This window comes from Rattus norvegicus, chromosome 3 (assembly GCF_036323735.1).
Source record: "Rattus norvegicus strain BN/NHsdMcwi chromosome 3, GRCr8, whole genome shotgun sequence".
NCBI lineage: Eukaryota > Metazoa > Chordata > Mammalia > Rodentia > Muridae > Rattus > Rattus norvegicus.
Window position 1 is genome coordinate 55,014,168 of NC_086021.1, and position 27,950 is coordinate 55,042,117.

The 27,950-nt window shown below is 44.4% G+C and overlaps 1 protein-coding gene across 4 annotated transcripts in view; it reads left to right on the top strand.

Annotated features, from left to right (window-relative positions):
- The window catches only part of Lypd6 (Ly6/Plaur domain containing 6), a 145,311-nt gene extending 117,550 nt beyond the window's left edge, over positions 1 to 27,761 (top strand). For 3 of the 4 annotated variants that reach the window (XM_063284533.1, XM_063284534.1, XM_039106250.2), the window contains exons 2-5: positions 235 to 423; positions 7,262 to 7,360; positions 22,800 to 22,930; positions 24,662 to 27,569. In XM_063284533.1, coding sequence (XP_063140603.1) covers positions 306 to 423; positions 7,262 to 7,360; positions 22,800 to 22,930; positions 24,662 to 24,829 — 516 coding nt within the window. In that variant the 5' untranslated portion in view covers positions 235 to 305 and the 3' untranslated portion in view covers positions 24,830 to 27,569. Of the gene's footprint in view, positions 1 to 234; positions 424 to 7,261; positions 7,361 to 22,799; positions 22,931 to 24,661 lie in introns of all 4 variants that reach the window. The other variant, NM_001419682.1, reaches the window with a different exon arrangement.
- Positions 27,762 to 27,950: the final 189 nt, after the last annotated feature.

Here is a 27,950-nt window from a genome sequence, read left to right on the forward strand (position 1 = left end):
CGGGAAGGATTGTTACCAGTAGGAGCAAGCCTGATTAAGAATAGATTCAGGCAGGAAAGTTCTGAGTGCTCTAAAATTACCATTTGCAAGGCTCTCCCCTTTGGCACCTGTTTCCTAGGGCCCAGCATGGTGTCTCTCCCCAGCTCCACTCACCTACCTGAGATCAGCCAAGCTGCCTTCACTTGGTTACTGTCTCCTGTTGGATACTGAGATGAGGCTGCGTTTGTATTCCAGGTGCCAATCCTCTACCACGGTCTCAAGTGCCCCCTCTGAGGCCCTCTGTATGAGTGACACGCCAGTCGGCCATGGAACCCAGCCCTGCCCTGGCCTGGCTCCTGCTGCTGAGCCTGGTGGCCGACTGTCTGAAAGCTGCCCAGTCCCGAGACTTCACAGTGAAAGACATCATCTACCTCCATCCTTCAAGTAAGGCTATTTTCTACTTGTTCTCTTGTCTGGGGGGTGGGGGGGTGGGGGGGAGGTTGCTTCACTTCCGATGAGGAAGGCGTTGAAGCATGTCTATAGGGAGAGCAATGTTAATGTGGTGGGGGGAGGGACATCGGGTGATTTAGTCAGGGGTGTAGAAGGTAACAAAGGTCGCCTTGTGTTTTACTATTACCTTCCCACAGGAGGTTTGGTTTGTATCTTACCTTAAATGGTGAGGCTTGCTTCTTCTGCTCCTAGCACATCCAGCCGACTTCATACACCCCTCCCTTTTGCTGTGTTGTTCTCAGCCAACTATCAAAGGGGACCGACCCATTCCAGGAGGTGGGTTGTTTGTAAAGGGATAGGACCTTTATAGCTTGATTAATAGCTGGTCTTTCTCATCCTAGCCTCATTTAAAACATCACTGCCTTCCACAACGTCCTATTTCCTGGGCTTTCCCATGGTTTAGAATTGTCTATGGAGTCCACAGTATTGCAGGTCCCTAGCAGCAGTTCCTAGCCCTCTGGTTTTTGCTTTGCATATAGCAGGGGTTTTGTGCCTTGTGCTTCCGGCAAGCATTCTGGGTTTTTCTGCTACAGATTCCCTGGAGACTACACTTTGGGAAACAGTAGTGTGACTTCCTGGGTCCCCACCACTGCACCTGTGTTCTCTTTTGTTTTTTGGTTCCAGTCCTCTTCAGTATTGTCCTTGTGGTGGCGAGGGCTGAGTAGATCGTGTGTATCGTAGACTTTAGCTATTCCCCAAAGTTTATTATTCTTTTGAAATGTCAGTTCCATGACCAGCATTGTGGTAGGCTTGAAGAGTTCACAGGTGACTAAGCTAATGGTTCTTTCTCTTGACGATCATACAGTGTGCGAAAAGGGGGAGGCTGCTTGGACTGTCTCAGCCCCACAGTACTAGAGTGGTGAATCTTAATAGCTTGGGAGATGACAAGTGGCCCACCTAGGGGCCTGACCTTGGCTCTCTACAACTAGGTTAGCTGCTCCCTAGCTTCCTGACTTGAAACAAATCCCCTGACTTTGTGACTACTGCATAACATAATGCATAGGAAATTTTATACTGAGTGTAAGCTGTGGTACATTTCTCAGGCAACTCCAGGGGCATTTGTCAGTTTATTTCTAACCCAGTAAAATCTGCCTACTGATTACTTGCATGGGCTGCTCAATTTTGTGGGAGTTTTTGGCTCTGTTTTAATAATTTCCATGAAAATAAAACACTGATACTTTCTCTGCTCACTAGATCACATTTCTTTGCTCCAAACATAGTAAGACAAAGAGGCAGGTTTCAGTCCCTTGGGAATGAGTACCAGAGTGCTGGCTTCTTCGGTGTTCTCTGTCAGCTTCAGTGAGAGACTCAGATCACAAACTCATCCATCCATGGCCATCTCTAAGACTATATACAGGGTAGGTGTTGAAAATTGAAGGAATGGGTTTGTGTAAACCAGGTCAGTGGGGTAGCCAATTAGTGCCTGGGGTGAGTGCACCCCTGTTTGGAAAGTTGGTCCCAGTGTTGTCTCTGAAGGATGAACTTTGACAGGCCACAGGGGAACTCACTTCTGCTCTTTAGGAGTCAAGGGAAGGTAGGTAGGGTAGCATGTGACAATAATTGTGCCACTCAAGAGGGCTGAGGCAGGAGAGTTTGAGCTACTTAGTGTGTTCCAGTCCCTCATGGGCTACATAGCAACATCTTGTCCCTAATAATATAAGGTAAATAAGGTGACTGGCAAATCTCAGTCATGTGACTTATGTTAACTACATAAGAATCAAGGGATTTCCTGACTTGATTTTGAAGCATGAAAAAGGTTGAGGAAGTCGTTTCTAACTAGACCATAAGCAGGTCACTCTCCAGCAGGTCTCGCAGGTCCCAGGCTCTGTAAAACTTTGCCATTCTGCCCACGTTGGATTAGAGTTAACTTCACATTTCTCCAGACTACTTGGGAAGTGTGCTGTAGGTGTGTGTTTTCACGTCTGCTTTTTAAACAGCCATGGTGCCCTGCCCTTGAGCCCTCGCCTGTGCTTAGATGGAGGATTCTCTCTACTGTCCAGCAACTTTCTGTTGAACATTGGCCATAAAAAATGCATGAGGGGAACACGGGATTAGTTTGATTTTGAATTATTTATACAATTGCCTCACTTTGTAGGTGGAGGTACAAGCAGCTTTCTCTGGGTCAGTGAGTGAGCCAGATTCTATTAATGTTATATGGCAAAGCGCAGAGTCTGCCCGCGGAAGAACACGGAGGGGCGAGGAGCTTGAGAACGCACAACGTTTTCTGTGCCAAGCAAACTCATTGTTCTTAGGTCCACAGAGCATCATTGATGGAAACTGGGCCCGAGAAAATCAGCCTCCCCTCAATAATCTACTGTGCTCTCTGGTTTCCAAATCTTTGAAGTTTCCAAGAATTATAACTAGAAACAAACTATGGATTTCAGATTCATCCTCCAGAACATTCTGCTCAACAATTAGTATGAGCTGCTGCTGCTGCTTCTCTTGTCCTTCTCCTCCTCCTCTTCCTCCTCCTCCCCCTTCTCCTCCTCCTCCCCCTCTTCTTCCTCCTCCCCTTCTTCTCCCTCTTCCTCCTCCTCCCCCTCCTTCTCTTCCCCCTCTTCCTCTTCCTCCTCTTCCTCCTTCTCCCTTTTCCTCTCTTCTTCCCCCCTCCTCTTTCATCATCATCATCACCATGTGAGAAGTTCTGTTTTCTCTCTATATTCTTTGGTTAAATCAGCAAAATCTAATTACAATTCCCCAAACAAAAGTTAATATTGAGAGAAATGGAGCCATTTATTCAGATGTCAGATATCACCCAAGAAAAGTTAATAAAATGACTGTGCCCTGTTCTTGGCCTTCGTTTCTTTCTGTAGAATAGAAAACACTCCTGGAAAACAATCCAATTTTCCTTTGCATGTGTGTTCTGAGCCCTCAATCTTGTGAATTAAAGAGCTATGCCCTCGCAGGGCTTGCTTATGACCCACCTAGGGAACCAAGGATATTTATGTATAATCCTACACTTCATTAAATCCTACAGGGTAAGAGGGACTTCTAGATAGGCATCAGGAGGTGTATTCTATTAGAAATATGTTCATGTAAAATATATCAGCAACATTTTGTTGCTTAGTGGACCAAGACAAAAGATAACAGAGTTTTAGAATCTTTATATTTATATCTATTTCCTAAGAGCAGTGGAGACTGAATTGGCCAGAGCAGACACACTGCACATCCGCATACATTTGGAAGCATCTGCATTTCCAGTAACTGAAGGTCTTTGTCCAGGCAAAAGTTGCAGGAGAGGGAAACAAAGGGTAAATCTTTCCCCAAGTCTTACAGATGAATTATGGAAGCTGGAACTATGGCTGACCAGGAGAGTTAATGGACAGATTATCTTACAGGAAGTAACTGGGCACTCCAGTGTTTCTTTCTTCTTTCTTTTTTTTTCTTTTTCTTTACAATCTGCCGCTCTTGAGGGACCAAGGCCTTATGCCCTGAAATGCAGGGTACTAAGCTTATTAGCTCTGTGATCAAGAGCCAAATTAGATTCATTCACAGCTGGGGCCACCAGGATCTGAAGTCCGCTCACTCTATAAAGCTTTGAAGTAATAAAGAAGAAAATAGCATATCTTAGGAACCTCTTTCCCTGTCTCTTAAAAGGAAAACAAACTCTTTATCAGATGCAGTATCAATTAACAAGTTACTGGAGAGAGCTGTTCATCCGTTGACCTCATTCAGGTTAAATATTTCCAGAGGGAAGAATTTAACTGTTTATTTGGTATTGTGCTATCGTCACTGAAAGTCAAATTCGTTTGCAAAGATTTGCCAGGAATCAGGGCTATTCATTGATCCCCCAGGCAAGATGTCAACAAAAATTCCCGTAAATACTAAGCTGCAGTACTTAAGAATGGAAACAGATATGGATTTGTAGGTTCTAAAATAAGATCAACAAGGGCCTACAGAGATAGCTCAGTGCTTCAGAACATTGGCTGTTCTCCCTCAGGACCCAGGTTCAGTTCCCAGCACCCACAGAACCATCTGTAACTCCTCAGAACCATCTGTAACTCCAGTTGCAGGAGATTTGATACCCCCGGTTGGCCTCCTCAGATCCTAGGCTTTTACTCAGTGTACACAGCCACACATGCAGGCAAAACACCTATACTCACAAACATTTGAAAAGAAATGAAATATATAATAATAAAAATGACTGACCAAAATGGAGTGGTTTTTTTCAGTCACCACTGTCATATACTGATAAGCTTATTGGTATGAGTGGTTTGAAGCCTTTTCCTATAGGGTGTTCTTGCTCATACTTCTCAAATTCCAATATCCTTGGGTTAATTTCAGAGTGAGAGTTTAGGTATGTAAGAAGCTACAGTATTTAATATGCCATCGGTCTCATAAAAGATCATTCTGAGAAGTCGATAAAATAACCTGACTTTGGGGACACAGCAACTTATTTGTGCCTGGTTCTCAATAACTTTAGTCTTGGAGCAGTTGGGTGGTCATTATTCAAAGTTTCTAATTTATCACTCTGATGGGAAAGTTTCCAGGAATAACTAAAGCAGCGAGACAGCCAAAAGTTGTTTTGGCTACAGTGGCAGACTGATAAAATTGGATATATAATCGTTGTTTGAAAAATGCTGGGGGGTTTTTGTCAAAACTTTTATAGTTGATTTATATGTTAAATATTCTAATGTTAATAATGTATCAAATCAATATAATTTCCTCGAATGGCTGTATGCACTTTTTCACAATGATGTTTCTAAAACACAAACCTATTAAATGCCCGTAAGCACTGAGTGGCTTGGGGATTTGAAGCTCTGCTTTTTTTGCTCCCCTCCTTTCTTTGGGCCTGTTCTCACCAACAACAATTAAAATATGGCAGACTTTTATAGGTGCTAAAAGAGGGAGCTGTAGTAATTACCTGTGTATGCAGCACAAGCATATTTCCTTCTCCTCCTTGAAATGATGCAATAGAATGGTTTCCCATGGTGCAGTTCCTTCCTGGGACCGAAGCCTCTCGAGGCTGTCCCACCATTTTAGGAGATGAACCATACCCTTGTATTTAACCTCTTTGTAAGTGTGGGTTTCTGTCTGGTGGGAGAAACATAGGCCGCTCAGCTTCCTACCACACCCAGGTCCTGTCACCACAGTCTGTTCTATGAAATATCGCAGGCAGGTATGCAAATGTGCAAGCTGAAAATCAAACTTTTATCTGGACCATGATTCTGGCCTTAAGCTACTGCCTCCTCCTGCATTTATTTTTGATAACACACTTAATTGGTTCCACGCGGCCATGCAATTTGCCCTGAGATGATTATTTCTACCAGTGAGATCCTCCGGGCTCAGCCATCTGCAGAGTCGAGCTGTTGGCTTCTGCAGATGAACTGGATAAGTGTCTGTGGCTCCCCAACTAGGCCAGGTAGTGCTATAAATTTTAAAAATGATTCCGGTGAAGATGTGGCCTACCTGAAAGCACGTGGGCCAAAGGATGAGAAACCAGAAGGCCCCCCCCCAAGCCTGACACAGATTGTTGACCTCTTGCCTTGAGCTGACAGAATGTTCTGGTCTACTGAGCACTCGCAGAACGTGGTTCTCATGTGATGCCCCTCACACGAGCTTACAAGTAGGAGTGAGAACAAAGGGTACCTGGAGGACAATGTCTTCAGAAGGCAGGAAGCACAAGCCAAGAGTGGAGATCAGAGAGCAGTAGTGGAGTTGTGGGAGCCACAGTTCTTCTCCAAACAGTCCCTATACCTCACGTCCTAACAGCCAGCAACCCTCACCTGCATGCAGTCCACTCCGAATTCTTTCATTTCAAAAGTTCTTTATCAACAGACCCATATGATGTGTGAGTGGGCAAGGTGGTTCTGCCATCAAGCTTCACCATATAGTTCTGGTGCCAGGAAGCCACTTCGGTGGAAGAAGAGAGCCAATTCCTGCAGGCTGACCTCTGTCTTCATATGCATGCCTTGGTACACGGATGCACACACACACACAATACATACATACACATACATACATTCGTATATATTCATACATAAAGATATAAAAATAATAAAGTAATAATATAAATATAACCATATACTATGCAACCTTCCTGATTGGCTTCCTTTTTTTACTAAGAGTAATTCCAAGAAAATTTATTAAAGCTGTTGAAAATATTAACGATTCGTTCTTTTTTATTGGTACCTCTTACTCCTTGGTGTGGATGTAGCACAGTTTGTTTAACCCACTCACCTACTGATGGACATTGGAGTTGCTTACAGCATGGGATCACTTATCCTGTATCCAAAGTGCATTGGGTGTCGAATGGTTTTGGATTTTTGGAATACCCGTATGTATGTAGTGAAATCCCTTGGGATGAAACCAAAGTCTGAAGGCTACATTTATTAGTTTCATACATGCCTTGTAAATATCCCAAAGGAATTTTATCCAGTCCCTGGAGGAATTTTATGCAGTCCCTGGAGGAATTTAATGGAGCCTTTTCAACACTGTAACTGGTCACATGAGGTCAGGTGTGGAATTTGGAAAGTATAATGTCGATGCCCAAAAAATTCAGATTTAGAAGGAATTTAGATTTAATGTTCTCTAAGCAGGACTGGGCAGCCTCTTCAAATAAAACCATTTGGCTAGTTGTATTCGGATTTTGTGTATGTGAGTACAAGTACTCGAGGCCCAGGGAAAAATTGCCTGTTGCAAAATGAGTCATCAGATCCTTCACTGTTTAAAAAATATCTTGAAAACCTCTCTTTATATTAATATATGTCACTCTACAGGATTCTTTCCTCAGACTAAAATTTGATTTTTTTCCCCCTCTTGGTTTTTGTAGCCACTCCATATCCTGGTGGATTTAAATGTTTCACCTGTGAAAAAGCAGCAGACAATTATGAATGCAACCGATGGGCTCCTGACATCTACTGTCCTCGAGGTAAAGTCTCAGAGAGAGTGAGAGAGCGAGAGAGCGAGAGAGCGAGAGCGAGCGAGAGAGAGAGAGAGAGAGAGAGAGAGAGAGCGAGAGAGCGAGAGATCGGGTCCCCAAAGCTGCTTGAGAGTGAACGACCCTGAAGACCTGGTACATGCTTGTAACCACAAGGGCCCCTCTTGTCTAAGGCTATTTGCAGATCGTTTAAGCGTATGCATAACTCATCCTCAAAGACTCTGAGATATAAAGGGACCCGTAAGATCGCCCCCTCTCTCATGAAGCATCTGTGGAGTTCCACAGGAGGTAACTGAGACTTCTCCACCCTGGGGCGAGCCAAGTATGGAGCAGTAGAGAATGGGCAGCCTGTTTGCCGCTCTTTGAAGCCTTCATCCATAGTCACTTCTTTCATGTGAAGGATGAATCGATGCTCATGGAAAGATTTCATTTATTGCCCATCTCGCCACAGACTTATTTCGAGACTGTGTGAAAGCTGCTGTTCTAAATGCCACCGCTGCATAAATAAAAACCTCGAGCCTTTTTAAACTGCTAAGCTCTCTTTCAAGGTCAAGATGGGCTGCAGTTGAGGCTTGAAAGCTTGACCAAAAGGCTCATTGGAAAAAGAAGACATACCCTATTCACATCTAGCAAGTGAAAAAACACGTTTCTGGCTGTCTGTGAGGTCATGGTTAATTGGCTGTTGGAGTTTGGAAGGAAGTAGACCGGTTGAGTGGGCGGGGTGAGGAATACGGGGCAGTCCATTGACAGTTGTCTTAGCAATGAGTGCTTTTTCACTGTTGATTTCATTCAGATGTGTTAAAAGGACGGACACGCTAAATACAGCATTTTTCAACATAATGCAAGACTTCTCATACCCAGCCCAAAGAGTGCCCCTCTGCTTGTCATGATAGACTAGAAATTGGGAGCTAGGACGGCACTAAGAGACAGAGTAACTCCTCAAGCTAATGCCCTTTAACCCCAGACTCTACTGGGGCTTTCCAGAAGCGCAGAGAGAACTTGCTGAACCTCTGTGCCCGGCCTGCTCCAGTGGCTCTCAAAGTGTGGTGCGACCACTGCCCCTGTGGGCTTATCCCGGAACAGGTGTGTGCTACCACCCCACTCCCCGACTCACAGATCCATCAGGTCTGAACCAAGCCTGAGAACCTACCTTTCCAAAGGGGGTTGCCCGTGTGAATAGATGTAGCCACATCAAGTACCACAGCGCTACACGAATTGAACCGGCCTCAGAGGTTCAGGCCCTGCACCAGACGAACAGCCAAGCGTGAGAACTTCCGGAAGCTCCTTTACCTCCTAGGAGGGAAGAATCCCATTTTTAGAGTCTTCTTGTTTAGTTTTAGGTAGTGATGTCAGGGGGCCTTAAAGGATTACCAGGGGGAAAGGAATAGATGAGGAGGGGAGAGCCTAGCTTAATCACAATGTTGCTATTCCAGCCACCTTGTTAACCATGCTGTTTCCTTCTTGTGGGCATCGCCTTCATCCAAAACGAGTCAGTGTTTTCATGTTCTGATATTAGCTCTGCAGGATGAATGTTTAGGTCAGTCACTAAAGGGCCTGCTGTACCACTGCCTCTCGAAAGCGCACATTGCAACCAGCTAGTAAATCGGACACTCTGGTTACCAGGGACCCTCTCAGATGTCACTTTTCTTTTTACTGGCATAGGGTGGATTTGAGGACGGTGATTTTTTTAAAAGCTCCCTGAGTGGCTCCAATATGCAGCAAAAGTTGGCAGTTGTCAACAGTGACTCTGGACAAATCCAGAAAGATCTGCTTTAGGGGCTAGCTCCTACTGGAACAGACCTAGCCAGCTGGCGTCTCTGAATCTCGGGAATCTGAAAACAATAGAAATTCATTTCCCACTGTTCAGAAGGCCATAAAGCCCAACAGCGAGGCTCCAGAATATTCAGTGTCGGGAGAGTGTCTGATGCTGTGCTTCCAACATGGCACCTTCATATTGTGAGCCCTGGAGGAGAATGGTGTTACATATTCACAATGGAAGGCAGGGTGGAAAGGACCTAATGCACCTTCCCTTTAAAAGGCCTTTTATAGGTGTCCCAAGCCTGCCTGTGAGGACTTTAGCTTTCTGACTTAACTACCTCTTAAAGGTTCCACCCTTCATGCCATCCGACTGATGAATTAGTTACATCGTAGGGATGTTGGAGGACCTCTTAGGGTTGACTTAGCCTTCAGATACCTCAGCAGAGCTTAGAGGGGAAAGGGGGGAATGCTAACTGGTATTCAGACTTCGGCAGACAAATCCCTCCCGGTCACAGAGGACAAAACACAGGTGACCAGAAGCTCCCCGCCGGGATGCCTCTGCAGGAAGAGAGAAAGCCCTATGTGGATGCTTTCCTTTTAGATCAGAATATCCCCCTTTCTAGGTACAGATAACTGAAAGTAACTGAGAGGTCTTTACACAAGGTCTGGACAAAAGTTCCCCTCTCCCTCCTTTCCATTCCTCTTTTATCTTTCTCTTCTTAACTTTATAGGGACAAATACACTTGCACTCTGAGTTCACGACGGAAAGCAGCCAGGCCAGGCCCCTGGGACAATTATGCAGTGGGAGATAGGAATCTAGTTTCTTCTTTCTAGGAGCAGACAGTTTACCCTGGGAGATAAGATCTGACCGGATCGGGTGTTAGGAACAGCAGGTGAAAGTTAAGAGTCAGATGAGACCGGGGCCTTAAGTGCTGTTGGAGCTGAAGGGAAGAAGAGACTGGGGGCGGAGGGGCAGTGGCTTCTCAAGCTGGGGAGACCTCAGTGAATCACCAACTGGGGAGCGGGTTTAGAATATTTAAGAAGGCAACTCTTCCAGCAGGCAATGAGGGCAGAGATGTGGACACTGTTCTTCCCATAGGTGCCCAGCAGATGGAGAGAGACCGGACCGCAGGGTAGAAGGAAGTCAGTTTGTATCAAACACAAGTGACCAGAAGCCTGATTCTGGGCCTGGGTTATTTTGAGTACATTTGAGCCTCAGGTGAAGGGTGGGAGTTGAAGCCTGAGTCTGAGCGGAGGTGAGAGTACAGGAGGCTTCTGTTGATAAGTCAGAATTATGTGGATTTGTTAGAAAAAAGATTTATTTATTTTATTTATACGAGTACACTGTAGCTGTCTTCAGACACACCAGAAGAGGGCATCAGATCCCATTACAGATGGTTGTGAGCCACCATGTAGTTGCTGGGATTTGAACTCAGGACCTCCAGAAGAGCAGCCAGTGCTCTTAACCTCTGAGCCATCTCTCCAGCCCATGGATTTTTATCAATAGAAATTATAACAGGTTATTAAATTACAATGCAGACTTTTTAACTCAGTCTTTCTGTGCTTGTGTTGTCTGCTTACCGTTAACCTAAAGTGACCGTAGATGGCCCACTGACTTGGTGAGGCTGCCAAGAAGCTTCTGTGGAAGGCCACGGTGGCTTCCTGTGGCATCTCCGAGGGCCATTGTGTGTTTATCTTGTTACATAAACTGTAACTAGGTTTTAGTCATCACAAGCATGAAAGAACTGATTCCATACGATCCTTTTTAATCCGGTCCATATAGAATGAGACCGCCCACCTGATTGCTTGGGCGAATGAATGAATCTGACGTTTTCAAAACCAGAACTCTATGGAGTGTGTAAGCTTTGAGATCTAACTTGTCAGGGTCTACATCTAAGATGGGTGGAGTTGACACACTTGGCTGTGACCCCCACAAGCCATCCTGTGTGCCTCAAAGAAATCTGGCCCTGGCTAGAATTTTCCCTAGAGCAATGGCCGGTGGGCTAGCTGCACACCCAGCCACTGCAGGAGAGAGAAAGTAAGAGTTTCCTCCTCCATCACAACTCTGGCCTTTACAGATTCATGGTACTCCCTGCTCCAGAAAGGAGAGTCGCTAATTCCAGCCGATGCAGGTTTTGATGCACATGCAGTTCCATCATGCTTTTCCCAAACCTGGTTACTTTTTCTTGATTTTGTAAACAGAAAGGGTACTGAGATTGTGTCATACAGGAGAGACCAACGGAAGGAACAGAGAGGATGCAGAATAGCCGAGATTCGCGTGGTTGGATACATGTCACGTTGCCCGTGACGTCTCTATGTTGAGAGAGGATCTATATTAATGTTCATCAAGAGTCTAGGGCTTTAAACCTCAGCTCAGAAGACCTAACCTGAGAACGCTTTGTCCCTTCATGAGGGAGTGTCTCCTCCTAAGACAAAACTCTCCCTTTGACGTCGTCTTTCTGATAGAAGAGCAAAAGAAAACATAAGATAGGAAACAGGCACCCTCTGCTCCTAGCTTCTCAGCCGCTCACCTCGCCATTTTCCTGTGAAAATGAATCACTGAAGATGTCCCCTGGTGGCTCTTTCTGGATGCTGACCTGGTGGGGACATCGGTATAAGCAGGAAATAGAGAGCTCCAGTTCAGCTGAGGAGAAGCCCTTCTAGGAAAGGCTTCTTCTCTGACAGACCAATCCCTGGTGCACCTTTTTTGATTTTTTTTTAAAAATAAGAGTGATTTTTTTTCTTTCTTTTAGGCAAGTTTACATTTAGGATTTACCCCCCACCCCCAACTCCCACCCCAAGGCTTCTACACTTTATATCAAGATATCTCTAAATCCCATATTAACACAAGGCTTTGAAACTTTCCAGCCTGGGAAATCAGGACCTTACTCAGTGTGTGTCCTACAGATCTTTCCATCGTTGAAGAGGTCATTTCAGCACCTCAGGCTACTAAGAAATGAGATGGTTTTTGGTTGCTCCCTCTTCTCGTTGTACTGCCATGCTGAATGTCCCCCCTTGAAAGAAATATTGAATGGCAAAATACAGACACAAGAAAAATCCTAAGTGGACACCTCATTATCCTTATCCTTCCAAGTGTCTACCATGTATGTAAAGCCGTAAGACCCTGTTGGTCTCGGTCATTACATCCCACCCCACACAGGGAGCAGTAATGTGACCACTGTCATTGCCTTCTCTGTTAATGCAGCTCTATGTGACATAGTCTTGCTTTCAAACAATATTAGGTGTGAAACTGCACTGTTCTGTGAGCTGCGGTATTAGTCCTTCTCACAGGTATTTAGCAGATCATTATATGAATACACACACAAAAGAAATTCATCTGTTCTGTGATTGTGAGCATTTGGGCTCTGTCCAGTTTTGAAGAGCGTAAATATTCCTCTCTGTGTCTTTTGGTAACACATGTATATGTATTTCTGACAGGCAGGTCTATTCAGGATTAGCGGTTACCAGGCATGAAAACGCAAATGTTGCCTCAACCAAATACTGCCTAATGCTCTGAGTTTTTAAAGTCCCCCTTGTTTCACCATCTGTGCACATAAACAGTTGCTACATGATGCTGCCTGAACTTACTGTTGACAGAAGCAACAGAAGCTGGAAGTCCATAGTATCTTTTAAACATTAGGTAGGAATAACTGCCAGCCTTGACATCCATCCTGAGCCTGTCAGCCTCTTATTTCCTCCCAGTAACCTAACTAGCTCTGAACTGGGTGTGTGTGTGCAACCCCACTGAGATGGACAAAGACTCTCCCCAACTTCTCCTTGGCAGCACCTTCTGCTGGGCTTCCCAGCCTCTGCCCTTGTGTGTTTCTGCATTAGCGAATGCACCAAGAGGAGCTAAGGTACAGCACGTCAGGCCTAATTAAATGAGCTTTTTCTCTTCCCTACTCAAACTCTATGTATTCTGGAGGCTTTCCTGGGCTTTCACCGGATCTGAGTTAGCTTTAGCTGTATTCTCTTATTTTCAGTTTTATTCTTCGTGTTGGTAAGACAACGCAAGGGTGGCTGTCTCAGCAAGTAAAATTCTCGAAGTTTTTCCTTTGTTATTTATTTATTTATGCAAATTTTACATAATGTATGTAATATTTAATGTTATGATTAGGTATTATATAGATAATAATACTAGGTATATTAGGTATTTCATCCAAACCAAAACCAAAGGTTCTGTCACCTTAAATAAAATTATTTTATTTTTTTATTTTTAGTAGTATAAGTGGCGGTGGTAGTATATTGGGAATATCCAGCCTACTCCAATTCACAATGGTTTCATCTAGATATTTTCTATGTCTTTGGTGGTTTTATAGTTTGAGTGTGAAATGTGCTCCATCCTCTTGGGTGTTTAAACAGTTGCTCCCAGCTATGCGACTGTTTTGGTAACCTTTAGGAGGTGGGTCCCAGCCAGAGGAAGTAGATGCTGCTGTTGGGCTTTATGGGCTAGAGTGGACCCTGGTTCTGGCTGGGTTCTTGCACCCTTGTTCACGGAGAAGCGCACAATCTTAGCTACATTCTCCCAGTGTCATAAACTCATCCTTTGCTATCTTCTCTCAAGCTGTGAACCAAAAGGAAGCTCTCAAAGTTTCTTAGACTGAGGACTTCCTCCCAGCAGGGAGAAAGGCGTTGAGCTCAGATGGGCAGCATCTGTTTCCGGCTTTTGCCATCTTGTCTTTGCTTTAACCCGTCTGCCCAGAAGTCTCATTAATCTTCGCTACTGTTTACATACCTTTCTGGCATGGCTCTGGCCCCTGCCTAGCAACGAGCACATGCTTTCTTAACCTGTTTGAAGGCAGAGCTTCCTCAGGTGGATGTGTCACCTGTCATTAGGAAGAGTGGCTCATCGAGCCAAGCTTGGTGGTGCATGCCTGTGACCCTAGGACTTGAGAGGCAGAGGAAGGGAATGGGCATTCAAGGGAAGCCTGGGCTACATAGGCTCTCAAGAAATGAAAGATACCAATGGAAAAGTGGTTGATGGGGTTGGGGATTTAGCTCAGTGGGAGAGCGCTTGCCTAGCAAGTGCAAGGCCCTAGGTTCGGTCCTCAGCTCTGGAAAAAGAAAAAGTATGGTTGATATTTTTAAAAATAACAGGGGGTGGAGGGTGGGGCATCAGGTGAGATGGCTTAGCAGTTAAGAGCAGTGGTTGCTCTTCCAGAGGTCCTGAGTTCAATTCCCAGCAACCACGTGGTGACTCACAACCATCTATAAGGGTATCTGATGCCCTCTTCTGGCCTTCGAATGTATATGCAGGGAGAAATTTACTTAACATTAAATTAATTATTTACATTAAATAAATTAGAAAGAAAGACAGACAAACGGAGATGCAGTTGTCTGCCAGTTTGCCCAGGAGGTACAAGAGAAAGGAGACTAGTGGTCACTCAGGTTGATGAACACCTGTTTTACTGTATTAATTTCTGTCTTGGAGACAAAAACACCTAGTGTCAGGTGGTCTCTGGAGAGCCTTTGGTAGGAGTCCAAGAGCCAAGAAGATAACCGGATGGCTGGACGTCAGAGGTTCTGTGGCTCCTATTAGGCCGAGCAGTAAGTAATTGGGCTCCTTGGCAGCTAAGTCTGCAGACATCCTTTCGTGGGTTACTTTGCTTTCATCATGAGTGCCTTTCCATTACCGAGCTTGGAATTATGGCGAGATACGCTCACGGGAGAGCAAACAGCATCACCTTTCTCACAAACACAGCACACGGTGGAAGCAGAACCTGCATTAAGAAGTAACCGTTTCCAGAATCTCAGAGGCCTCTCCTGTGCCTATTTCTGTCCTTTCCCCACAGAGAAGGGTCACCATTACTGAATGAAGCACATGTCCCAACCCTGTATTGAAAGTCGCACCCCTCAGCCCTAGGAATGTGACGATTTGGAGACAGAGTCTTTAAAACAGAAATTAAGATTAGATGACATCATTGGGTGAATGCTGATCCCCTATGACTAGTGTCCTTGTAAGAGGAAATTGGAATCTCGAGAGGCACTGAGGAGAGATGATGCAAACACATGGAGAGAAGAAGCCATCAATGAGCCACAGAAAGCAGCCTCAGAAGAAAGCTGGATTCCAAAATTGTAGCCTCTAAAACTCAAGAAAAACCTTGGGAGCAGTCCATTTCTTTGGTAGCTTTTATAGCAGTCCTAACAAACTAATATGCCACCATCCCAAATTCCAGTAATATAGATCTGCTTTGTCTTGTATTGGCTTCTCAGTTCTTCTTCTGATTCCTTTTGCTCAGTGTTATATGAGATACACTTACCTTACTAAATCGCTTCCATTTGTTCTTCCTGTTATGTGAATAGAGGCCCTAATTTCTTTATTTTGACGACGGTGGGCATTTTTGTAGTCTCCAGTTTTCCACTGCACAAATAATTCTCTATAAGTATGCTAGAACTTTCATTTCCTTTTACCAATGTTGTGTAGTGTGTGTGTGTGTGTGTGTGTGTGTGTGTGTGAGAGAGAGAGAGAGAGAGAGAGAGAGAGAGAGAAAGTATATAACATGTTGATAGAGTATACTCTTAATATATCTTAGCGAATAATTTCCCTCAAGTGGCTACACTACACAAAAATTATAGTTCTCATAGAGATGCTAAATAAATCTTATTTATTTATTTAATATATGCAAGTACATTGCTGCTCTTTTCAGACAGACAGGAAGAGGGCATCAGATCCCATTACAGGTGGTTGTGAGCCACCTTGTGGTTGCTGGGAATTGAACTCAGGACCTCTGGAAGAGCAGTCAGTGCTCATTACCACTGAGCCATCTCTCCAGCCTAAGATGTTAAACAAATTAGATGAGTTCATTCAAAGTACAGACATGGTAAAGGTGCCATAAGTATCCCAGATATAAATTAAAATGTTTTAATTTGATTAAGCTATGAGCAGAAGAGCACGGAAAATGTGTCCTTCCTGTCTCGACATTGATCTTCATAATAAACTGAGGACCTGTGGGTTGTGCAAGGCTATGTTGCATGTTGTAGGAATGTAGATGGCAACAAGCATGGATGTTATTCTTCATAGATCCGAATCAGGACTCCACCCAGCACAGGAATAGCTATGGAGATCTTTGAGGGCATCCAGTCTGAAGAGGTCATATGGATGGCTGAACACAGTACAGTGCACAAACCATGTATCTTAGCAAACGATTTCCCCCAAGTGGCTATACTACACAACAATTATAGTTCTCACAGAGATGCTAAATGAATCTGATTTACTTATTTTTAATATATGTGAGTACATTATTGTCCTTTTCAGACACACAAGAAGTGGGCATCAGATCGCATTACAGTACAATTATCTAGAATTAGAATTACACAAGTAGAATTATCTAGCCTAATGCCAGAGTTGATAAAGGCTTTCACTGCTGGGGAGATGCCACTGGTGCTCTCTTCTGTGTCCCTTACTCAGTGCAAGTAAAATCCTGACCATTGTGTACCAACCAAAATGAAAGAGAAACTCTGAAAGGTGGACAAGGAGGCCACTGACACCAGCTATGGCCTTCAGGACCCAAAGAGCAGTAGGTAGTGCTGTGGTGACTTCCCAGTACTCTTTCTAGACTTAGGACTAAGAACAAGCTGACTAACACCAACGCAATAAACCCTAACGAAAGCTTCCTTTCTCCAGCCAACCGCCTGGGAAAGTGGCAGCCTAGACCGGGTCGGGACATTTATATAGAGCCATTACTTTTAGCAAACATCACAGACAAAATTGTAACTCCACCTCCATCAGCAAAAGGGAACAGAGACCACCCTTTAGTTCATGGTAGGCTGTCCTCTGCTGTTCCACCCTGCTACGATGGTTGTAGAGAAGGACAAGTAATGAGGTCCCCCCACATTGCTAGCAGAGAGCATGGTGCTAGATATTAGACATCTGACTCCACCATCTGGTATAAAAACCAGGTTGGTGGGAAGTCCGAACTTTGTCTCCCATTGGCAATAAGCCCCACCTCATACTCTGAACAGCATCTGAAAACCCAGGTGGGGAGGACTCTCAGTCCTAGCAGTCTCAAGCCAGGAGGTTTCCTATGATATAGAATGTTATAGTATCATATGAAAAGGTCCAGAATTCAGTTACAAAATCATTCACTGTGCCTGAGAGATCTCAAACTGAGGGGAAAGCATTTCAAGTGCCTGGACACAGCAAACTGTTCAGAGAAGAACCGTTATTGAGGCTCGCCATTTTGGAGATCTGAATGATAGTTAAGTTTAGGCTTTCAGCATAGTGAGCCACGATAGAGCCAGCTGTTCATCTGACAGTGGCGGCTGGGGGTGGGGACAGTTGGTGAGATAGACGTCCTTGATGACCTAACTTCCTCACAAGGTCTCATTCACCTCTTAAAGGCCCAACTACTGTCCCGGCCCACGGGAACATCAACGGAGACCCTGAAGAGAGGGGAGTGGGATGGATGGGACAAAAGGTGGGAGAAATGGAGACAAGACAGTATTCTGATCAAGTCTCGTTTAATCAAGCAAAAAGCGCTTGCTTATAAGCAGAAAAATCACACAACACAAACTGGTAGTCAGGGTAACGATAAACATATGTCACATCAGAAACCAATGGCGTAAGCTTTGATTTCCCAAAAACTTCCTACCTACAATAAGTTTCAATTTCCAGAAGTTTCTAACTAACAATAGAGTGAAACTCATTCTTGTGTAGAAGCAGGCTACCAGGAAGTCTCAGTATTCTTGGCTGGCAGCAACCCCCACGTATGCTACTTGGAAACAAGGGCCCATGAAGTGGAAAACACCTAGCTCAGGCAAAGAAAGGCATAAGCAGGCTGGGTGGCCCCGGACACACTACCTCCTAGTCACGCCAGAGGCTGGTGATCAACAAGTCTTTGAGGGATGCTACAAATCCCAACTCTTACAAGTGAATACCAAATTGAGGGAGAGATACGGAGATTTGCCTGAAGAAAAGTTTACATCGGTGACAATAAAAAAAAGTTTCAGTAATCATAGTTACACTAGAAATAGTGAAGAAATGGAAAATATGAGAGGAGCCAAATGAAAACTTCTGAATGTGAAAAAAACACATGACTGTACTTGAAATAAAAATGTTCAGCAGCTACCCCAACAGAGTTGAGACAACGCAGGACAGAGTCAGTGGTTTGAAAACAGAACCATAGAAAATGCTCAGTCATAAAACGGATTGGAGGGCAGGGAAGAGAACTGAACCGCTGGGATCCATGGAGCTTAACTGGTGACCAGGAAGGATACCCCAGACCAGCAGTTCTCAAGCTGCCTGTCAACCAACCCTTTCACAGGGTTGCCTAAGACCATCGGAAAACACGGATATTTACATCCTTAACAGTATCGAAATTGTGGTCGTGAAGTAGCACTGAAAATGATCCTATGGTTCAGAGGTCAGCACACCATGAGAAACTGTGTTAAGGGGTCATAGCATTAGCAAGGTTGAGAGCCACTGGCCCAGATGTTTGCTGTCTGTCAGGTCTTTACTCTCTTCAGCTCCTGTTCTTGGCTTTCCTGTCCAGAAACATCCACACACCCAGCATTTCCCACTGTTTGACGATAAAAACAGCTTCACATTGCCTGACATTCAATTTGCAAAGGAGGCCTGTTTTACAAGATGTCTGCCAAGTTTCAGTGAGGTTGTTGGTAGTGATGACTGGGGTATTGAGGCATGTAGGTGGATATGGATAACAACGGTACTTTGATAACAACGATAAAGCCAGTGTCTCCAGGCTCTTTAAGGGAACATATTCACTACTTAAAAGTGAATCCAAATTGTAAATACTTGTCAGTTTTCTAGAACGTCATTCAGACCCAAACAGGAAGTGATGAAACCCTGCAGTAGGAAATGTGTAACGGAGACATTTCAGAGAATTTAGAGATTTAGATTTGGAGCATTTCTGGTCTGGTTCAAGTTTTCCGGAAGTGTAGGGGCGTCACATTCCAGGTGGTGACTTTCTGGGGTTGACGCGTGGAGATAATCAGCGTGAGGAGGGTTTTCCTTGCAGCCCCGTGAAGTGTCACGTGCATTGGCAGTGTCCGGGAATGAACGAAGAAGGAGACTAAGGAGGTGAATCTGAGGTCACTCGGGCAAAAGCAGGTCAAGGACAGAGCCGTAGAGAATGTCTACACTCTGGTTAAAAACGGGGACAGAGAGACAAATCTGTGCAGTCCAGATGGGAATCCCACAGAGGTGATTAAACAGTAGCGCAGTAGGAATCGCGGAGACCCCGCACCTCCAGCCCTGGGGAGCCGTGGCTGCCTGAGCAGCGGTGCAGACTGGAGATGCCGAGCTCTGTGACACTAAGGAGTCCAGGCCGGCCACTAGCTCTTGATTTCCAGTATAACGTGCACTGCTGCTACTGCAATTCTTCCCTTCCCACTCACTTTCTTGCGTCTGAGGAATTGTTTCCTAGCAGTGCTTTAAACATTCTACATCTTTGTGGAAAACCCAAACTAGCTCAGCCATAGAGAATCACAGGCAGCAGAGAAGTGCTTTCCTCCACACAGGCATATAGGTGGTCGGTCTGTCTCTCTCTCTCTCTCTCTCTCTCTCATTAATCATGTTATTCATTTACATTTCAAATGATATACCCCTAATTTTAATAATAATCTCAGGTGTAGTTAGTTTGAAGCAGTTTCTTTTGTTGGAAACCATAATGGCGGGTTCCTGAAAGCTGTGAACTGGTTTTAAATTTCAAAACCTGACTAAGGAGAGAGTGGGAGAGACAGAGACACAAGCAGAGAGAGAGAGAGAGAGAGAGAGAGAGAGAGAGAGAGAGAGATAGGTGAAAATTATACTCTGTGCTTTCCAGCTATTGATTAAGCTGTCTTTCCTATTTCTGACTTTACTGTGAGTTAAAGAGTTTGGCTTCTCAACCTCTGGGAATTACTATGCAGTTGCAGAATACGAGATTTTAGAGGCTGAAACTAACCTGGTAGAAATTCAAATCCATCTTTTATCTTTTAGATAAAAGCCTTTGAAATCCTTTTAGTGTGAAGTTATCAGCAGGCTTGATTCTCATATAACCTCATTACCAACCCCAGGATTATTCAGAATGCATGGAGAGCCATGCTCTGTGGCTAAAACCCAGTTTTGATCAGTGCTCCGGCTCAGTAATAAGCCACACGTGGTTCACCTGGTTCTGCTTGGGAAATTCCATCTGCTCACCCCAGCACACCCTTGGTGATCACAGATCGAGGTACACATCGAAGGCACTCCCAAAATGTGCACCACTGAAACCACTTCAGCTTTGTTTGAGCATCGCAAAACCGTATTTAACTGCAGAACCTTTTTCTCTACGCTAATGTTTCACGATTTCACCTGGGGCCTTTGCAAGTTAAGTGGACACCCCAAGGAGCTGCTGTTCAGAGTCAGGGTCTCTACTATGAGAGGTGACAGCAGTTCTCAACATATCTTTGTTTTATGGGTTACACAGGATGGTGTTTCAGAGGATATTCTTTCCTGGGATTTTCAGTGATCTCCCCTCGCCATAGAATGGCAAAACTTAACTTATCAGAGGCTAGGGTTTTTGTACATTTTGCTGAAACACACACACACACACACACACACATGCACACACACACACATGCACACACACAAAAGATATTTCAATCAGTTGCTGGAACCACTTGCATGTAGAGGAATAAACTTCCCATTAGTACATTAAGGAGAAAAATATGAAGAAAAAGTAGTTGCATCCAGCTCACCAATCGTTATCTTAAGGCTTATTTCAGACAAGATTGTTCGTTACTTGAGGGACAAACCTAGTTTTCCCAAACTGAAGTCTCTATTGATTTACGTATTCCATCTGGGCATGATGTTAACTGTGAGCATTTACATTTTGAGCAGCACGGCCCCTGGCAGCTGCTCAAGTTGCCTGAGCGAAGCAGAAACACAAGATAAGAACATTCCTGCTTTTATTGCCTTCTACAACATTTGACGTGGGAGTGGGAAAGGTGCACCCGCCACAGCCATAAATGTCCTTCCTCAGATGCCAAAGTAAACTCTTAGGCCCCTGGTCTTCATTTGTTAAAGCCTGCCAAACGGAGGCAGATGAGAAACCATCCTCCCTTTCGTCCAATAGCCAATCACCTCCACCTTAAATTAGAGGCCGGGGCTTAGGGGTGGAGGGCAGGGGTGGGGTTGGGGATTTGCCAGATGTTCACCCCCAGATGACCTCACTTAGCCTAATCCCAAAGCACTCCCCAGGACCCTGAGCAGGCTGGAGACTGCCCCAGTATGACTCCAGGAAGCAGAATTCCAGACAGGGTGCAATGTAGGAACACGGCCCCAGAGGGGTAAACATCCACAGCAGGGTGACCCTGGGAAAGGAGCTGCCATTGGTCAGATTCAGAACTGATTGGTTCTGCATTCCCGTGAGGTGAGTATGTCTAGGAAGACATTTGAAATCCCCCAAGTCCGCATTTTTTTCAGAAGGCTCAATGTGGTCTGTATTAGCTCATTCTAGGGACCTAATATCTTACACGTTCTTCTTTGAACATTAGCTCTTTGGCTAAAAGATGCCAAAATCATGACAGAATCTGATGGGGGGGATTTTTTATTGCTTAATAAATAATACCATAGAAGATCATAATTCCATATTAGCAACTAAGTACCCCAAATGTGTAACGCATCCAGAGTTAGAGCCAAGATATGGATGAAAAACAGCTCAGTGACACTTCCTAAGAATTATTCATCCTCTTGGGATGTAGAAGTGGGACTAGAGCACTCTGCTGCATGCTGCCTGCAGGTCATAAATAATTACATTGGCGATGCCATTTTCCTTCTTAAATTCTCTCTGGAATTCTGGAAGAATTTGTCCTCGAGATAAAGAAGGGTTATAGACTTGCATAGTGGCCACCATCTACCCGAGGTGCACGGAAATCAGAGTAGGAGAAATGAGGTTACCTGGATTTGGAGACCTATCTTGTTGCTGAGACTGAGCATTCTAGATCTGGCTGTTTCCATGGTCAGGTTTGTTCTTTTGTTCGAGAACCGTTGTTATCAAACAAAATGTATCCATTTCTAATTCTTCTGATGGTGTGCAGGAATACTTCACACATACATACATACACACGCACATATACATGCACACTGGCTATAATCTTCCTAAGCCTTCTGAAAGCATGTTGTTTCACACCCCCAGCTTTTCTTTTAGCCCACTCTTACCCCTATGGTTCTCAGCACTGAAAGCAGCCGTCTGTCCTCTGGAGCACTCACCCCCTCAGGATGTAAATAAGATCAACTGCAAAGTGCATGGAAAGGCAAAGACTTCTGCCATTGTATCCTGTGTTGGGGGATTATGATGGGCAGAGAGACCGGTGTTCTGCAGAAGGCCATTGCAAAGTAGATCTTAGCATGGAGGTTCTTTCCACCCTGTGTGCTGCTGTACCTTCCTGGGAATCACCTTAGTAGAGCGTGGCAGGCTCTCAGGGTCATTCATCTGAGAGCAGGCAACAATTTATCTTGATAACTTTCTGAAAAGTAAAAGTTCATCTCCCTATTGGGGTCCTGGGTTAGGAAACGTCTTTATTGGTATCAGCCATTTGATGATTCGGTTCCCATAAACCGAACGTGCTTGTATTTAGAACATTCATATAAGGTTAATTTCAGGGGCATCTGGGTAAACAGCCTACTGTGTTTTCAGTCAGGGCAGGCTTGCATTTCCCATCTCAATTAAGGGTTATTTTCTCTCAACAGACACCAGATACTGCTACACTCAGCACACGATGGAAGTCACAGGGAATAGCATCTCTGTTACCAAACGCTGTGTCCCACTGGAGGAGTGCTTATCCACAGGCTGCCGAGACTCGGAGCATGAAGGCTACAAGGTCTGGGAAAACATTACCTCTTGCTGCCCTTAGTGGATTCTTCAGTGTTCATGGTGCTGCCTGCTTCCCTGTTTGCTTTAGAAGAATGCCAGTGTATAGCAGAGCAAAGGACAAGCAAATGGTGTGTCTGAGCACATTCGAAGAGGATGCTGAAGGTTATCCTAAGCCTCTCTTCTCTCAGAAGAGTCCTGAAAGGAGAGGGTCAGGGACCACTCGTGTACATCTTGGTGGAGCATGGCAGACGTCTACTCCAAGTCATCCACCCAAGGAAGGAGGCAACAGTATATTCTGAAAGCATATAGCAGAGTGAGGGTGCATGTCGTTATTGGGGTCCCACCAGTTTAGGGACGTTCTCCATTAGCACCTGATTAGGTGATAATAGGTGATAAGAAAGCCATTGTCCTGTGGATATGTCCCCATTAAACTTTAGCTGGTGCCTGTACACAGAGCATTCTTTGTAAAGTGAGCTTCAGGGGCATCCAGGAAGGAAACTATGAAGAAGCCAGCACTGTGTATCTCTGGAGTCTCGCTGTTGCAGCAATGGGTTGGCACTGCCTGGATGGTCTTGTCATGCCTTGGCCTTTACGTGACATCTGCCCACCTGTCAGACCATCTCCCTAGGGTGTAGGGAAACTCCCTCTGTTAGTACTCTTGGAACAGCACTGTCACCCGGGGCTGCTTTCAACTTTTAAGCTGCAGAAACAATTTTTAAGTGACTTCTCACATACACTAAGAATTAAAATTTAAAATGTCATCTGCCTACTTGTGACTACTTTGAAGAAAGGCCAAAACAAGGTTGCTGCCTAACCCTTCCAACAGCTGGGCTCGGCTCTCAAGCATTGTTGCGATTTTTTTTTTTAACTAAGAGAAGCATTGAAACTCTAAAAATATCTCAGTTGCTTGTGTCAGTACAGCTAGTAAAAAAATGGAGTGGAAGTCAAACTCGCTTTTGACCCTTGAGTCTTGACTCAGTGTTATGCTGCTTTGGGACTCGTTGATTGTGGCTAAAGGTTTACATCTGTCCTAACTAGTAACTGGATTGAATGGTAACCACCTTATGAATCCGAGTCATCTGGGATCTTGTTAAAATTCAGATTCTAGTTGCCCAAGTGCTGGGTAAGGTGTGGGATTCTGCATTTCTAACAAGCCCCCAACTGTTTTTTAAGGCTGCTGGTCAATAAAGCGTGTGACCATGGCCCAAAATAACTTCTGTCAATAAACCGTTAGGTTCACTTCTTTTATACGGTTCAAGAGTAAAGCAGTAGAAAGCACAGGTAATTGAATAAATGAAGACCCTTCAAATGTTTCCCATGCAGGAGAATGGAGTCAACCATAGCCATAGTTCTAAGGAAGGTAAGCATTCAGGGTCACATGACCCAAGGCATTGCCAAGTCATCCTCACTGAATGTCTCAAAGAGGAAGTGTTACCCTCTTAACAGTGGCTTCCTGTTGTCAGGAAGAGCCTCTTAGGAAAGAAGGCAAGTTTCCCATGTCCATGTCCAAGGTAGAATACCTGGTACTTCAGAGGACTGACGCCTAGCAGCCCAGGGGAGGTGCCCTGCAATCTGCCTTCTGTTTTGAGCATGTTGCTTTGACATGGGATCTTACTCTTGCCTTCATGAATGTCAGGCAGCAATCCTTTCCTAGAGTAGACTGTTTCCTCTAGTGTCCCTGCCTCCTTCTGAAAAGGGCTTATTTCTCCTCACCCTTTGTTTTCTCTCTTCCTTTCAGATCTGCACCTCCTGCTGTGAAGGAAATATCTGTAATCTACCGCTCCCTCGAAATGACACTGATGCCACATTTGCCACCACGTCCCCTATAAACCAGACAAACGGGCACCCACACTGTGTGTCAGTGATTGTGTCCTGCTTGTGGGTGTGGCTGGGACTCACCTTATAGTAACCCTCCCTACCCAATGTAGGTGAGCTCTGTGGTTTCACCGTGGCCATAGTCATGCATGAGTCATCAGCTTGGCAGCAGCGACACAATGCAACCACAGCACCCCGAGACGTCATCACAGCCAGCCATTACCATTCCTATGAAGAGCAAGCATTGCTCCCTCCCGTGCTGTCATTTCCAGCCTAACCACAACCCCGCCTGAGTCAGCCTGTCCCCGATACGGACCCTGATTCTTACACCACGAACCTGTTATTTCGCTCCAAGAAAGACCTCTGCTTTTATTGATGTCTGGGGTTCCTGCTTCAGCATCCATGCCTGAGCTGCAGGAGGTCCTGGGCCCTCTGAAGAATAAGCTATGGATACAGGAGATATTCATTCTCCTCAGGAAAAGAGTAAAGAACCATTGGTTTCATTGCAACCACACCTGCACCTAGAGCTTTAGAAGTTTAAAACTAAATCCAAAATAAATGGAATCGTTTCTTTGAGATTCTGATGGAGTCCCCGAAAGAGCAGAAAGAGCTTTGCTCGATTTAATTTCCCCAGCCTTCTTATCTTAACATTGGGAAACATGTTCCTTCTGCTCTTTGTAGAAGATTAAAAAAAAAAGCAATTATAAAAGTTTGCCGTATTTGTAGGAGTGAAAAGAGAACAATTTCCTTCAACTTGATGAAATTAGCATCCTCAAGATGACGTTATCCCTTCTTGTAACTGAACAGATTGGCCTTGACTCGGGAACTAATTATGCTTCCCGAGTTCCCGGATTCCAGGTGGACCAGTAGCATCTAAAAAGTTACTAAATGAATGGGATGATTTTCTCCAGGTGTTGCATTCCATTCAGATATAGCTGATCTCGTCAGAGAGAGGACTTCAGAATAAAAGGAAGCTCTGTGGAGGTTAGTCCTAGTTCATTTTGAAGGCTCAGAAATGGCTAAGCAAAAGTCTTTCTCTTTCCATAGTATTTACTGCCAAAGAGCTGTCTCCTTCCACAATCACAGTGACTTGAAAGAGAAAGTTCTGAGCTAAATTCTCATTAGATCAATAAGATAAGAGCACACCTGTGCTAGAATAAGAAAAAGATGGATCGTAAGTAGTACGGTGGCCTAAGATTTGTTTCTCTCAGTTACCGTTTTTGAAGTAGAAGGAAAGGCTTTTATTGTCCGTGTATTTTTTTTAACCTATGAAGTTGCATAGTTGTTTTCTTCTCCCATGTAAATTCTTTAAATGACATTTATTTTTGTATGGTATAAACTGAAAACTATATTTCAAAAAAAATTCTTTTCTTTTTCTCCACAAAGTATCAGTTAGAATGCTCGCTTTCAACAGCGGGAGGAATTGTCATCACTCCTGATCATGGGAAGTTATCTGTGATCCTAGGACTGATGCTGAAAAAAATTATTGCTATGAACAAGAGTTGTGCATTTGCCTCAAGGGTTTGCCTCATTGTCTCCTCAGAAAGGTTGCCCGAGAAATATTAGGGTGAAGGCCATCACTGGTGTGACCGTCTTTGCAGGGCTGTGGGGTGTGTCCACAGGGAACTGGGCGGAGCTATGTCTCCAAGAGGTCAATGATGTTAAAATATATCTGCCCTGCACAGAGAACTTTAGCTTAAATGAGACTCCCCCACCCCCTCAGGGACCAAATCTGAACTGAGGGCAGAAACTCTGATGCAAATCATTGACGTTGCATCACACAGCCTTAATGAAGAGTTTGACAGGCGTATCAATTTCTTGCTTATGACTGCAGATGGGAGAGCAGGAGAGAACGACCTGTAGTAAGCACCTCTTATGTGCCCGGCACTTTGCTAAGCACTTTACATAGTTAGGCCATATAACCCTACATCAATTCTGTAAGGACAGAACCTATTGATGTGTACACATGAAGGTCCCAAGGCTCAAGGAAGTTTGATAAATGAAGCCTTTTCCTTCAGATTTAGTTTATGTGGGATGCGACATGTTTGGGAGAAAAAAAAACGGGGGAGGGGGGATGGAATTTCTCAGCTAGGAAAAACTCTAGGCCTGACTTCATGGGAATTTCCCCCATCCTATCATATAGAACGTATCCTGCTTCTCAGGATGACATTTGCATGTGTCCCCAGTTGTCACTTTTCCTTTGGGGAGTAAAGTTATAGCTTCCTTATTTATCCTCTCGTACAGAGAGGAGGTAGTTGACCTTGCATCTAAAGATGCTCTAAGACAATGAGAATTTGATGTCGTACATGTCTGCAAGTACTGTTTTTGTGCATGGCCACATTCCACTGACATTTGCCAAGTCTGCATGCAATCAGAACAAGAGACAAGGGACTGACCATACGAGAGCCTCCCTGCCTGGTTTTCAGGGATTGGATCTCAAGGGTACAGACTGTCCTCACCTGGGGAGTAATGGCAGCCATTGTACACGTGTGCTGCATACGTCCATAATGCCTTTCAAAGTGTCTTTTTCATTCTCTTGAAAGAGCGTGGATTTGCTCACCACCCCCAGCACCAAGAAACCAAGGTGGGACCATTCATGTTGAAGGTCCAGGACTAGTTACCCATGTGACTGTAGTCACTTTAAACTTTCCATTAAACCTCACCATTGGTGATGGCTTACAGTGCAAAGAGCCATGATGTGTATATTAACCTATGCTCTACATATTTATTTTTAGACTTTCTTCAGCATCCATGTTAGTATGGGATCGATGCCTATATGTAAATATTGTACACTTTGTAAATCAATGAATAAAGATTTTAAGTGTCTTTCATTAGGCTTCTTCCTGCAAGTGTGTATGTCAATGATTAATATATCAGGTATGGGCTTAGCACCACAGTGGGTTTCTTTCCATCACCTACTTTCCAGATATGTCAAGAAATACACACATTAAAGAGACTCATCCCAAATGGTTCATACAGGTGATGAGTGCTCCAAAAATAAAAGAAGAGGTTGTCAGACTGTTCAATATGGTCTACAGTTGTCCTTTAACATTTCATTGTTAAATCAGAAACCATGGATGTGGTTGGTGTGTGTGTGTAAAACATTCTATTAACTTTATTTTAAAGTCCTACTCTATTCTTAAGATGAATAATTATAATAGAAAAGTTTGCCTGCCTCTCTTGGTTTCTTCTGAAATGGGAAGAAATCCTGG